This window comes from Cebus imitator, unplaced genomic scaffold, assembly GCF_001604975.1.
Source record: "Cebus imitator isolate Cc_AM_T3 unplaced genomic scaffold, Cebus_imitator-1.0 Scaffold214, whole genome shotgun sequence".
NCBI lineage: Eukaryota > Metazoa > Chordata > Mammalia > Primates > Cebidae > Cebus > Cebus imitator.
In genome coordinates, this window is record NW_016107529.1 from 2802046 (window position 1) to 2814981 (window position 12936).

A 12936-nucleotide genomic window follows, 5' to 3' on the forward strand; every position below is an offset into this window, starting at 1 on the left:
TTGGGAGGCTGAGGCACAACAATCACTTGAGTGTGGGAGGTGGAGGTTGCAGTGAGCAATAAGGGAAACTGTTTTTTGCTTGTTTATTTGTTTTTTAAGGCACATTTGAAGAGATAATGGCTAAGCATTTTGAAGAACGAGATAAAACATTAATATGACCAGGCGCAGTGCCTCATACCTAAAATCCTAGAGTTTTTGGAAGCCGAGGCAGAATGATCACTTGAGTCTAGGAGGTGGAAACCAGCCTGGGCAACACAGAGAGATTTTGATTCTACAAAAAATTAAAAGCCAGGTGCATGCCAACTACCTGGGAGGCTGAGGTGGGAGAATTGTTTAAGCCCAGGAGTTTGAAGCTGCAGTGAGTAATGATTGTGCCACTGTACTCCTTGGAGGTGCAGAGAGATCCTGTCTCAAAAATAAACAAAATACAACCATGAATCTGCAGATTTCTTCATAATATGTATTAACTGGGATAAATTATAAAAACAAACACTTAAATGGTGAAACTGCAGAGCAACAAAAACACTGGGAAGATCTTAAAAGCATTCAAAGAGAAGTGACTTTTTATTTAATTAATTTTTTTTTTTTTTTTTTTGAGACAAAGTCTGGCCCTGTCACCCAGGCTGGAGTGTGGTAGCCTGATCTCAGCTCATCCCAACCTCGACCTCCTGGGTTCAAGCAATTTTCCTGCCTCAGCCTCCCGAGTAGCTGCAATTATAGGCACCAGCCACCATGCCCAGCCAATTTTTGTATTTCAGTAGAGACAAGGTTTTGCCATGTTGGCCAGGCTGGTCGCGAACTCCTGACTTCAGGTGATCCACCTGCCTCAATCTCCCAAAGTGCTGGGATTACAGGTGTGAGCTATGGCGCCTGGCTGAGAAATGACATATTTCCTACAAAAGATCGATGACTAGACTGACAAGAACAACAGAAATCAGAAGATAGCAGAATATCACCTTTGAAATACTGAAAGAAAATAACTCTAAACCTACAGTTTTGTACCTAGTAAAACTATCTGTCAAAAATAAGAGCAAAATAGACATTTTTAGATAAGCTGAGAGATTTTTCCATCCTTCCTTCACAGCCCTCAGAAAAAACAATCCTGTTGACACCCTGATTTTAGACTCCTAGTCTCCAGAACTGTGAAACAATAAATTTCTGTTGTTTAAGACACAGTTTGGGGCCCAGGCGCAGTGGCTCACGCCTGTAATCCCAGCACTTTGGGAGGCCGAGGCAGGCGTATCACCTGAGGTTTGGAGTTTGAGACCAGCCTGACCAATACGGTAAAACACTGTATCTTAAAAAAAAAAAAAAAAAAAGACACAGTTTGGGCTGGGCATGGTAGCTCATGCCTGCAATGCCAGCACTCTGGGGAGGCCAAAGTGAGAGAATCACTTGAGCCCAGGAGTTTGAGACCAGCCTGGGCAATATAATGAGAACCCCATCACTATAAAAAATAGAAAAATTAACCAGGTGTGGTGGTACATGCCTGTAGTCCCAGCTACTTGGGAAGCAGAGGCAGGAAGCTTGATTGAGCCTGAGAGGTCTAGGCTGTAGAGAGCTATGATCACCCCACTGCACTCCAGTCTGGGTGACAGAGCAAGAAGAAAGAGAGAAAGAGAGGAAGGAAGGAAAGAAGGAAGGAAGAGAGGGAGGGAGGGAGGGAGGGAAGGAGGAAGAAAGGAGAGAGAGAGAGAGGAAGGAAGGAAGGAAAAGAAAGGAAGGAGGGAGGGAAAGAAAGGGGGAGAGAAAGAGAAGGGGAGAGGATGGGAGGGGCGGGAAGAAAGACAGTTTGTGGTACTTTGTTACTGTAGCCTTAGCAAACTAATACAGGTGAGCAAGACAAAAGCAAGGAGACTAATAAAGAGATGACAGTGGATTGGACCAGCTGTGGTGGTGGAGGGAATAAGATACCAATGAGTTCCGGATTTATTTCAAAGGCAAAGTTAGCAGGATTTTGCTATGGATATGGGGTATGAGAGCAAAAAGAGAAGTCAAGAATCACTCTAAGGTTTTTGGCCTGGGCATGTAGAAGAATGAAGCTGCCATTTACAGTGAGAATGAAAGCATGATTAGAGCATGACCAAGACAGTCCAAGGAGAAAAATTAGATCGAGTACATATAACTCTTTCAAAAAATTTTTGACTGAGTGTGGTGGCTCACACCTGTAATCCCAGCACTTTGGGAGCCCAAAGCAGGCAGATCACTTGAGGTCAGGAGTTTGAGACCAGCCTGGTCTAACCTAACATGGTAAAACCCTATCTCTACTAAAAATACAAAAATTAGCTGGATATGGCGGCACGAACCAGTAATTCCAGCTACTCAGGAGGCTGAGGCATGAGAATTGCTTGAACTTGGGAGGTGAAGGTTGCAGTAAGCCAAGATCGTGCCACTGCACTACAGCCTGGGTGACAGAGTGAGACTCTGTCTAAAAAAAAAAAAGAATTTTGCTATACCAGGGACAATTGAAAGCTGATAGAAATAATACAATAAAGATAGGAAAAAGGGGTAATACAATGTGAGAAGGGAGAGTCACTGGTAAAATGTCAGTGAGTCGGTGAGAGGAGACGAGGTTTAGCATGCAAGCAAAGGGATTAGCCTTTGCTAGGAATAACAATGGTTTATTAAGTAACAACAGGGAAGGCAGCATATATGGACACTAGTGGGTAAATGCAGTAGTGAGAATTTTTGAAAGGCCTCTTCGATTCCTTCTGTCTTCTGTTCAAGAGGGACCATCGTGACTAACTGAGAGCAAGGACTATGGAAGAAGTATTGGAGATTTGAAAAGACAGGAATAAGTATGAAATAGTCCCCTAGGAGAGAACGAGAAAGAACCAACAGGATAGTAAAAGGACACATTTCAGGCGGGAAATGATCCCAGAAGGCGGCTTAGATACAAATAAACCAGCAAACATGTAAATAAATCTGTAAATATTGTCTGTATAGCAATTTATAATGCCCAAAAGTGAGAGAGAACTAAACCCGGCACAATGTGCATCTGTAGTCCCAGCTACTCTGAAGGTTAGGCAGGAGGATCGCTTGAGCCCAGGAGTCTGAGGTCAATCTGGGAAACAGGATGAGAATCTATCTCTAAAAAATAAATGTTTAGAAAAAAAAATTTTAATTAGAACTAAATATGTAGGCCGGGCGCGGTGGCTCAAGCCTGTAATCCCAGCACTTTGGGAGGCCGAGGCGGGTGGATCACAAGGTCAAGAAATCGAGACCATCCTTGTCAACATGGTGAAACCCCGTCTCTACTAAAACTACAAAAAATTAGCTGGGCATGGTGGCGCGTGCCTGTAATCCCAGCGACTCAGGAGGCTGAGGCAGGAGAATTGCCTGAACCCAGGAGGCGGAGGTTGCGGTGAGCCGATATCGCGCCATTGCACTCCAGCCTGGGTAACAAGAGCGAGACTCCGACTCAAAAAAAAAAAAAAAAAAGAACTAAATATGTAACAACTCCTTATAAGTAAAGAGGCAGTGACTGAAGTTAAATATTTTAAAGTCCTTCTTACCATTGGGGGTATAATAGTGTTGGATTTTATTAAGCATGCAAGTAAAATCTCAAGAGTTAACACTGAAAGAAAACGAGAATGCCAATTTCCAAACTAATAAAGGAGATAAAATAAGAACAAGCAAATAAATATTCAATCCCCAAAGAAATGACAAAAAGAAAAGAAGAGACAAAAGCACAGAAAAAAAAAAAGCAGTAGAGATAGAAACTAGATAAGAGAAACAAGAACAGCTCTGTCATTAATCACAACAAACATAAGTGGACTAAACTTGCCAATTAAAGTGAAAAGACAAAAATTGTCAGTCTTGGTTTAAGAAAAAAAATACCTCCGTGATGCTTATAAAAGCATACCTAACCAGTTGTGGTGGTTCACACCTATAATCCCAGCACTTTGCAAGGCCAAGACAGGAGAATCACTTGAGGCCAGGAGTTTGAGGCAAGCCTGGGCAACATAGTGAAATCTCATCTCTACAAAAAAATTTAAAAATTAGCTGGTTGCAGTGGCATGCAACTATAGTCTCAACTACTCAGAAAGCTGATGTCAGAGGACTGTTTGAGGCCAAGAGTGCGAGAATGCAGTGAGCTATAATGGTACCACTACACTCTAGTTTTGGCAACAGAAAGTGACACCTGTTTCCTTTCTTTAAAAAAAAAATAACACACACGCACCTAAAACAGAAGGACCTGTAGAAGTCCAATGCCAAACAAAAGAAAGTTAAGGAAGTTATATTAATATTAGGTTAAATTGAATTTCTCAGCAGGGCGGAGTGGTTCATGCCTGTAATCCCAGTACTTTGGGAGACCAAGGCAGGAAGATCACTTGAGCTGAGAAGTTCAAGCCTGGCCTGGCCAACATGGTGAAAACCCATCTCTACTAAAAATTTAAAAATTAGCTGGGTATAGTGGTATGCGCCTGTAATCCAAGCTACCTGGGAGGCTGAGGAGAATCGCTTAAATCCAGGAGGCAGTGGTTGCAGTGAGCCAAAATCACGCCACTGCCCTCCAGCCTGAGTGACAGAGTGAGACTCTGTCTCAAATAAATAAATAAATAAATAAATAAATTATCCTGGTACCTAGGCCACTGAGAAGCTAGGTGTCAAACCTTACAGTCATATAAGGTTATTACTAATAGAGACCCTACAGCAGCATTATAAAGTAGAACTTACTGCAGTGAGCTGTTCAATATGGTAGGCGCTAACCACATGTGGCTACAGAACAATTGAAATGTAGCCAATCCAGCTGAGCTCAATTTTTAATTTTACTTTAACTTTACTACATTTAAATTTAAAGAGTCACAACTCTAGAGATTAATTTCGTCCAACCCTCTCATTTTATTGAGGCCTAGAAAAGAAGCTATCCAACGTTTCAAGGTAGACCAAAATCAAAATTTAAGTCTCCTGACTCCTAATTAGCATGCTTTTCTAGTACCCCAGTACTTCCCAAGCTGTTCTACTGCAATATCCCTAAGAGTAAGTCTAGAGGTGTAATATGAACATAGTCCACTGCATGTACAAAATTTCCTTGAGAATTCAGATTACAAGTTACACTGGAGTTTTTTTTATAATACTAATAATTACCACCATCACTTATTAGCAATTACTTTTTTTTGGTAGAGATAGGATCTTGCTATGTTGCCTAGGCTGGTTTTGAACTTCTGGCCTCAAGCAATCCCACCTCAGCCTCCCAAAGTGCTAGGATTATAGGAATGAGCCACTGCACCCAGCCTAAGTGATTATTATATGTAATAATTATAATGGGCCAGGCGCGGTGGCTCACGCCTGTAATCCCAGCACTTTGGGAGGCCGAGGCAGGTGGATCACGAGGTCAAGAGATCGACATCATCCTGGTCAACATGGTGAAACCCCGTCTCTACTAAAAATACAAAACATTAGCTGGGCATGGTGGCGCGTGCCTGTAATCCCAGCTACTCAGGAGGCTGAGGCAGAATTGCCTGAACCCAGGAGGCGGAGGTTGCAGTGAGCCGAGATCACGCCATTGCACTCCAGCCTGGGTAACAAGAGGGAAACTCTGTCTCGGAAAAAAAAATATATATATAATAACAATATTAATAATGACTAACACATATGTAATTTATCATGTGCCAGGCACTTAAATGCTTTTATATATATTAACTTATTTAATCCGCACAATAACTTTATGAGGTAGAAACTCTAACTACCCCTTTATAAATAAGGAAGCTGAACTGAAACAGCTTGCCCAAGGTTACATTGCCAGTAAGCGGCAGAGCTGGGATTAGAATCTAGGTGGTTGAGTTCCAGGGTCTGTAGTTAACAACCATTCACTACATTTTACTGCCTCTCTAGCACAGATTAAATGAACAAATGAATGCAGCTTCACCAAAGCAGAATGAGAACACCAAATTCAGATCTAGAAAAATTGGGATTTTTTTTGTTTACCCCTCAAAAATAAGTTTAAAAGGTACAATGTTTACCTTGTTACTAAAATTGTCCACTCCCCAGCACTACTCACACTCACACCCGTGCCAACATGGAACATCTGAAGGCAGTCCAATTTCCTAAAGTGTCACCTGTACAGCCACTTAATTTATGCCAGTTACCTGTTATGTAAAGTCTCCCAGGGTAAGCAGCTCTTACCCTATAACATTAATTAAAAAAAAAAAAAAGAAAGAAAGAAAAGCAACCATTTCTAAACACAGTATTTAATCAGAATTTCCAATCCCTTCATCCAAAAATTGTTTTAAATGAATGTAAGCTAAGGACATCTGAAAAGTATTATCCACCCCCTCCTAGCTCATGAAACCTAAATAACAAAAGATCAAGCATCAGAGCTGGCAGCCAAGCCTCTCAAAAAGGGAACACTGTACCTGAGACATAGAACATAGTGGCTAAATGTCTCAGTCAAACAGCTCTGCATTAGAATTCTTGTTCAGCCACTGACTGTTTTAATAAATGCAAATATGGCTAACAAAAATATGTACCCCATAGGCTGCTGTGAATGTGAGTAAAACACCGTGTGGAAGGTAAACACACTTCATATGTGTAAGTGCCAAATTTTTATTCCAGAGACTTGACAAAGTCATTCATTTTTGTTTCAGGCAGAAGAGCACAAGAACCACTCCCAGTGATAGCTTTCTAGTTTATCTAGTTTCTCCTTTAAACTTCAGAACAGTTTCTGCACTGAGAGAATGGAGTGGTGTGCTGGTTAAGGGCAGTGGCGCTGGGATTTGTATTCCAGCTAGTCCACCAGACTCCTGTGCCTCATTTGAGATTTTTTCATCTGTGAAGTGGAGATAATGATAAAAACATTATCCATCTCATAGGGTTATTATAGGCTTAGTAAATACATGAAAAGTGCACATAAAACAGCATCTGGAAGATAGTAAATGTACAGTAATATTGGTCACTACTTCCTGTAGGAGACGTAGTCTAAATTTTCAGTCCATGGAGAACAATGTAATTATTTTGGAACACTATAGAATGTTACAGCTGGAAGGGATCTTAGGAAGCACTACTTCTAGTCCAACTCTCTCAATGATTAATTGGTTACCAGGTAGGACCAGAACTAAATGGCCTGACAAGGATTAAAATCCTGGCCCCCTAATTTCCTTTTTTTTTTTTGAGACAGAGTCTCACTCTGTTGCTCAGGCTGGAGTGCAGTGGCACAATTTCAGCTTGCTGCAAACTCCATGTCCCATTCCCTTAAATCTGTCCCTACAGAGTACAGTGGAAGTGATGCTATGTGCTTTGTAAGGCTAGATGACAAAAATGCCATGCATTTCCACGTTGTTCTCTTACGGCACTCACTCTTGGAATCCAGCCTTCCATAAGGCTACTGTGAGGAAAGCCATAGCAGCTCATGCAGAAAGATCACATGGAGAGGTTACCAGCTTAGCTGAGGCCCCAGACATCATAGACTAGGGACAAGCCTTCCCCAATGTACCTTGTTTGAATTCCTTACTCACAGAATTGTGAGCATAATAAAACGATTTCTTCATGCCCACTAAATTTTGGGGTGATTTATTACACAACAATGGTAACTAGAACAACCACACAAAGCTTAATATCTAACAAGGAATAAAGATACAAATTACCTGACTTCAAGGTATTACCTACACCTAACACAGTAACTGGAACAGAGTAAATTATTTGTTGAGTGTCTGAGGTAGTTATGATGCCCCTTTGCAGATGAGGAACTGAGGCTTTGAGAGTTAAGAAACTTGCCCAAGCCTACTTAGCTGGTGAGTGGCAGAACAAATTAAAACTCAGATCTAGGCCATGCACAGTGGCTCATGCCTATAATCCTAACACTTTGGGAGGCCAAGGAGGGAGGATCACCTGAGGTCAAGAGTTCGAGACCAGCCTGGTCAACATGGTGAAATTCCATTTCAACTAAAAATACAAAAAAAAAAAAATTAGATGGATGTAGTGCTGCACCCCTGTAGTCCCTGCTACTCGGGAAGCTGAGGCAGGAGAATCACTTGAACCCCAGAGACGGTTGCAGTGAGCCGAGATCGCACCACTGCACTCCAGCCTGGGCAGCAGAGCAAGACTCCATCTCAAGACAAAAACAAACAAACAAAGCCTAAGAAAAAAGCTCAGATATAAACCCATGTTCCTAACACTATACTCTTCTGTTACCCTCAGTACTTACAATTTTACTTTAAATATACAGTAGTCTGTTTTAAAATGGGATTGTCAGTATTTAAAACATTCTGGCCTAACAGGATTTGTCATGCAGTTTCATCACTGAGATGGAAACCCACGTATCACCTTCTCCAAAAAGCTTTCCCTGATCTTCATAACTCAAGTGATGCACCAGCTCCCCCAACCTCCCCAGCCTTCCTACTTCCTTTTCCATCACAGTCTTGTTGTTTTCCCAGCACTTATTCCTAGCTGGAACTGTCTTGTTTATTAATTTGTTCATGAGTCTACTCTGTCTCTATGACTTGAATATAATAAGCTCCACGAGAGTAGGAACCTTCTCTGTCCTGTTTACAACTATATCCCTAATGCCTAGAACAGTGCCTGAAATACAGAAAATACAGAAGGTGATCAAAATTATTTTTGGAATGAAGGAATGACTGCATTTAGGAAAAATGAATGCCCACCCAATCTTACTACCCACCAATAGATGTGAAATAATAAGAGAAAACAAAAACAGCAGGACTGCAGCAGAATCATTCCATACAATAAGGTCAGTGAAAAAAAAAATGGAAGAGGGGTTGGGATCCATGCTACGATTCATCTATTTAGAAAAGTATAAACCCTGAGTTCACAGACTGTCAATCCAACTTTCAACTAAGTAAGGGCTGATGAGGTGAAAGGTGTTAAAACATAGAATGGAGATGTAGGTAATGAATGGAGTAGGAGCCACACCTAACCACTGATCGCTCACTCACTGAAAACTCAATGTCTTAAGACACACTCGCTGAAACACAGCAAGGACAATTGTTGGGAACTCTTAAAAGAGCACCTTCTACCCTTCACCTCGCCCTTCTTATGCGCTAGATATGGCTACATGGGATGCAGGTGCTATCTCCCAAAGGCAAGGAAGTGGCAGTAACCTAGGTCTTCACGGAAGAGGTAAGGAGCAGAATCTTCAGACCCAGGACAGGGTTCTCTGCATACGCAGGTCCCCAACGGCTCTATTTCTCCCAGGTGAGAAGTGACCGTTCCTCAGGACCTCCCAAGCGCTAGGCACTATGCCGGGCTCTTAAACATGCTTTTCTTAATTTACGGGCCATTCCTTCCCCCAACCCAAAAATTCAGCGAGGCCTCAAGTACAACTTCTCCATTCCCCAGGCCCGCTACTCTTTCTTGGGGTAGCCAAGAAATCGTCAAACTCCAGGAGTGGCTGGGGAAGATAAAAAGAAATTTGGCGTGGCCTGAGAGATAGAACGTGAGGGGAACGTGTTAGGGCAAGAAGAGGTTATACTGGGCTGTGGCCCAGGATCAGTAAAGAGTAAGATAAGAACGCGGTCTGACCCTTTCCAAGCCCATTATGTCCATCAGAAGAGATGACGAGGAGCAGGAGACTGAAGCCCAGCAAACAGGTGGCCCCGAGACGAGGCCGCGTCTCCATGGCAGTAGGTGCGCGGAGCCACGGGGCTGAGCGGACGCAGGGCCGCAGTCCCAGCAGAAGGTCCACACCGCTAGCCGAGAGCGGCTCAGCACAACCCCTCGCCTTCCCAGATTTTTTTTTTTTCAAACTCTGAAGGAAGTGATGTTAGACGGATGTGGGTGGTGCCTCCGGGGTCCGGTTCGGCACAGAGTGAGTTTAAAGGTGCAGATCACGTAGATGGGTGCAAGAGCTGTTCTCAAGCGCGAGTTACTTTTCCTAGATTCTGGGTGTCCAAGTCCTGGGACGGAGCGGGAAAATGTGGGCCAAGAATGCGGGTGAGAGGTTCAGGAGGAGAACGGTTGCTGCTTGCGTCCGCCACCCAGTCCAGCCCCTCCCCCCAAGAACCGCTGCACTCCCTAGTCAAACGCAAATTATTGATTGGTGAGGTCAGTCTCTCCCAACAGTGGGCGGGTTGCCCAATGGCCTCGGATTCTCCTTCCCTCTCCACAAATAAAGACTGGACGACCGGATTTCATTGTTAGAGTCCTGCCCAGGTCTCCGAGGAGACCTTGCAACCCTCTCCGGCGGTGCGTGGGCTCGTGCCGCGCAGGCATGCCCTTTCCCGCTGGAGAAGCTCTGTACCTTATTTTTCCTTGCAACCGCAAATCTTCTACTCAGGGATGATGCAACCAACTGATAAAAGCTCCGAGAAAACCAAACTTGGGGGTTGGGTGGACTTAGCACACCAGGACAGAAGTCACTGCAGGCATTTAAAGTGTAAAGCTTCTGGTTATTTTTCTTGTAGCTTGAGGATTTCTTCCCAATTTTTCCCCTCCGCTGTATAACAGGTGAAAATGTCCGGTCTTTCTTCCTGGTACTAGTTGAGTCCTAAAGTGCGTACTTAATGCGTAGCCAAAAAACAACTTAACTAAAGTATACACCCAAAGAGAAACATACCGACCGCCTTTCTGTTAGGTTCCCTAAAATTGTAGGCAGGGACACAATGGAACGCTCGGGAGACTGCAAGCCCCAGGATGCCGCGCGGGCACTTGCACCTGCCGCCACTAGCAGTGGAGGGATTCGCAGAGCAGGCCGGGCTTTGCAGTTCAGATGTGCGCTCCCGGGATAGGCTGCCCCGGAGAGGGAGAGGCGGGACCGACTTTGTCACGTGGACCCGCTCCAGCCGCCGCCGCCGCCGCCTTCGTCTTTCTCTGTCTTCGCTGAGGTAGCCATCTTGCTCTTGCCGCGTGCTGGTGTTGGAGGACCCTCCCTGCTTCAGGTGAGACCCCCGGCGGTCCCGCCACTCCACGGCCATAGGCCGCTGCGCACGGTCTCCCCCCGCCCTCTCCTTCCGACACCCGCCAACCGCTCAGGCTGCCACTTCCGCCGTGGCGCGGCGAGCGGGGGCGGAGGCGGCTGGCTTGGCCTGTCGGTTACCGGCGGCGCAGCTGGGGGTCGGCACCTGAGGGAAGGTCCCCAGCACCACCGCCCCCTGTGGGAGCGAGCGGGCCCGCGCTATTGCAGCCCGGATCCAGTCCCCGGAGGCGGTGGACGCCTCTCCTCTGTCCCATTACTCCTCGTTCACAACAGCAGTGTTGTGCGCTGTGGGCTTTATAAAGAAAGGCTCTCTGTTGTCATTTCATTTGATATTCCCAGTATACAGATAGGGAAGCTGAGGTTACCACTTCCCGCCCCCAAGTCCAGGGAACCGAACTCAGTTGCAGCGCTCTTCACCTTGTAATGCCAGTATTTGTTTACAAGTCGGCGTCTTTATAACCCCCTCCCACTGCCTGACCGACAGACTCAATGTTGCACGGCTAGTGAATGGCGGTTTCAACTTCCGTTCCCACATTGTTGCTGTTTACCTTAGTTGTCCCCTTCGGGAGTGGTAACAATAGTTACCAGTAACTGTGTATCTTCTGTGAACCCTTCCCTGTGCTTGATAATCTTTTAACCCTCAAAACAACCTTGTGAAGTACGTGGTGTTATATACCTTTCCAAATGCAGGAGAAATACAAGTTCAGAGAAGTAAAATACATTTCCCAAGTGGTAGAAGCTTGGTCTTTCTAATTCCAAAGCCTGCACTTCTCTTAGAGAAACCCTGCATAATAAAAAGTCAGGACTCAAAGTTGCAATTATTTTTTATCTCTGTGTAAACATGGTGTATGTGAAAGTGCCTACCACAATACTTCTAACTTAGGCACTTAATAAATATAGATAAACCTCACTGTTTACACTCTTTCTTGAGTCCTTGAGAACAGTGATAAGAGATCCTGGGATCCCCAAGGAAGAACTCATTAATCATGTGGCTTTAGGAAGTTTCTTCTTCCTTTTGGACCTAAGAAAGAACTTCTCCCTTCTGGGCCCTCATTTCCTAATCTGTTAAATTGGGAGGGAGAGAATTGTTTTGTTTGTAATTTGCCACTGCTAGCTGGTGTTGAGATGGCATCCCAGGAATGATGGGTGCAATAAAGTAAAGGTTGATTGAAAAGAGAGAAACCAGGTGATCTTAGAGGTCTACCTCATATTCTGAGCTTAATATCTCATAGACTGAGTCCAGTCTCAGTCCTGCTTGAATTCTACACACCACAGCTTGCTAAGTAAGAAACAAAAGACCACTCTTCTTCCTCCCCTACTGCCTTGAGCTCCCAGTCTCCCTAAAATCCTTTTTCTCTGAGATACTCCTTAGAAACAAGATTTCTCAATTCTGTAGTCCTGGCCACCTGGGATGGTTCTTTCATCTATGCCTTGATTTGAAGAGTTCATTTTGTTCTTGCTTTTGTTTCAAACAAGTCAAGACTTTGTCTTGGCATCCCAACCTCTGTCTCTTCTCTTGGGAATTGTTACTTCAAAATGCAGAAGAATCCCAAAGAGTACCCTGTATCTACACCGAATGTTTTTCCTTAGCCCCTCCCTTTTTTTTTGCAATAAATTCCTTAGGCTCTTTGTTAGTTCACTACACTCTCATAGCCACATTCCTTTGAGAAATATGAATGTTGGTCCTTTTCTGTGGATATTTGAGTATAGGGATTGGGATTTAAGTCTATGGCAGAGCTAAGATTGGCACACACTTAAGACTTCTTGTTTTGGACTCTAAACATAATTCCTCCTATAGAAGAGTGTTTTTAGCTGCTTGAGCACTGTAATACAGTGCTGAGCAGAGTGCAGAATCATACATTCTAAATATTTGGAAACTGGACATTAGCCTTAAAGAAGACATATATATATAAGCCTGTAATCCCAGCACTTTGGGAGGCCGAGGCGGGTGGATCACGAGGTCAAGAGATCGAGACCATCCTGGTCAACATGGTGAAACCCCGTCTCTACTAAAAATACAAAAAATTAGCTGGGCATGGTGGCGCGTGCCTGTAATCCCAGCT

General features: G+C 44.1%; 2 protein-coding genes across 3 annotated transcripts in view; one reads left to right on the top strand and one right to left on the bottom strand.

Moving 5' to 3' along the window:
• TXNDC12 (thioredoxin domain containing 12) overlaps positions 1-10626 on the bottom strand; it is a 38146-nt gene extending 27520 nt beyond the window's left edge. Inside the window, exon 1 of the mRNA XM_017548776.2 lies at positions 9481-10626. Coding sequence (XP_017404265.1) covers positions 9481-9577 — 97 coding nt within the window. The 5' untranslated portion in view covers positions 9578-10626. The remainder of the gene's footprint in view (positions 1-9480) is intronic.
• BTF3L4 (basic transcription factor 3 like 4) overlaps positions 10582-12936 on the top strand; it is a 30495-nt gene continuing 28140 nt past the window's right edge. Inside the window, exon 1 of one of the 2 annotated variants that reach the window (XM_017548777.2) lies at positions 10582-10835. The gene's annotated coding sequence lies outside the window, so the exon portion shown is untranslated. The remainder of the gene's footprint in view (positions 10836-12936) is intronic. The other variant, XM_037745811.1, reaches the window with a different exon arrangement.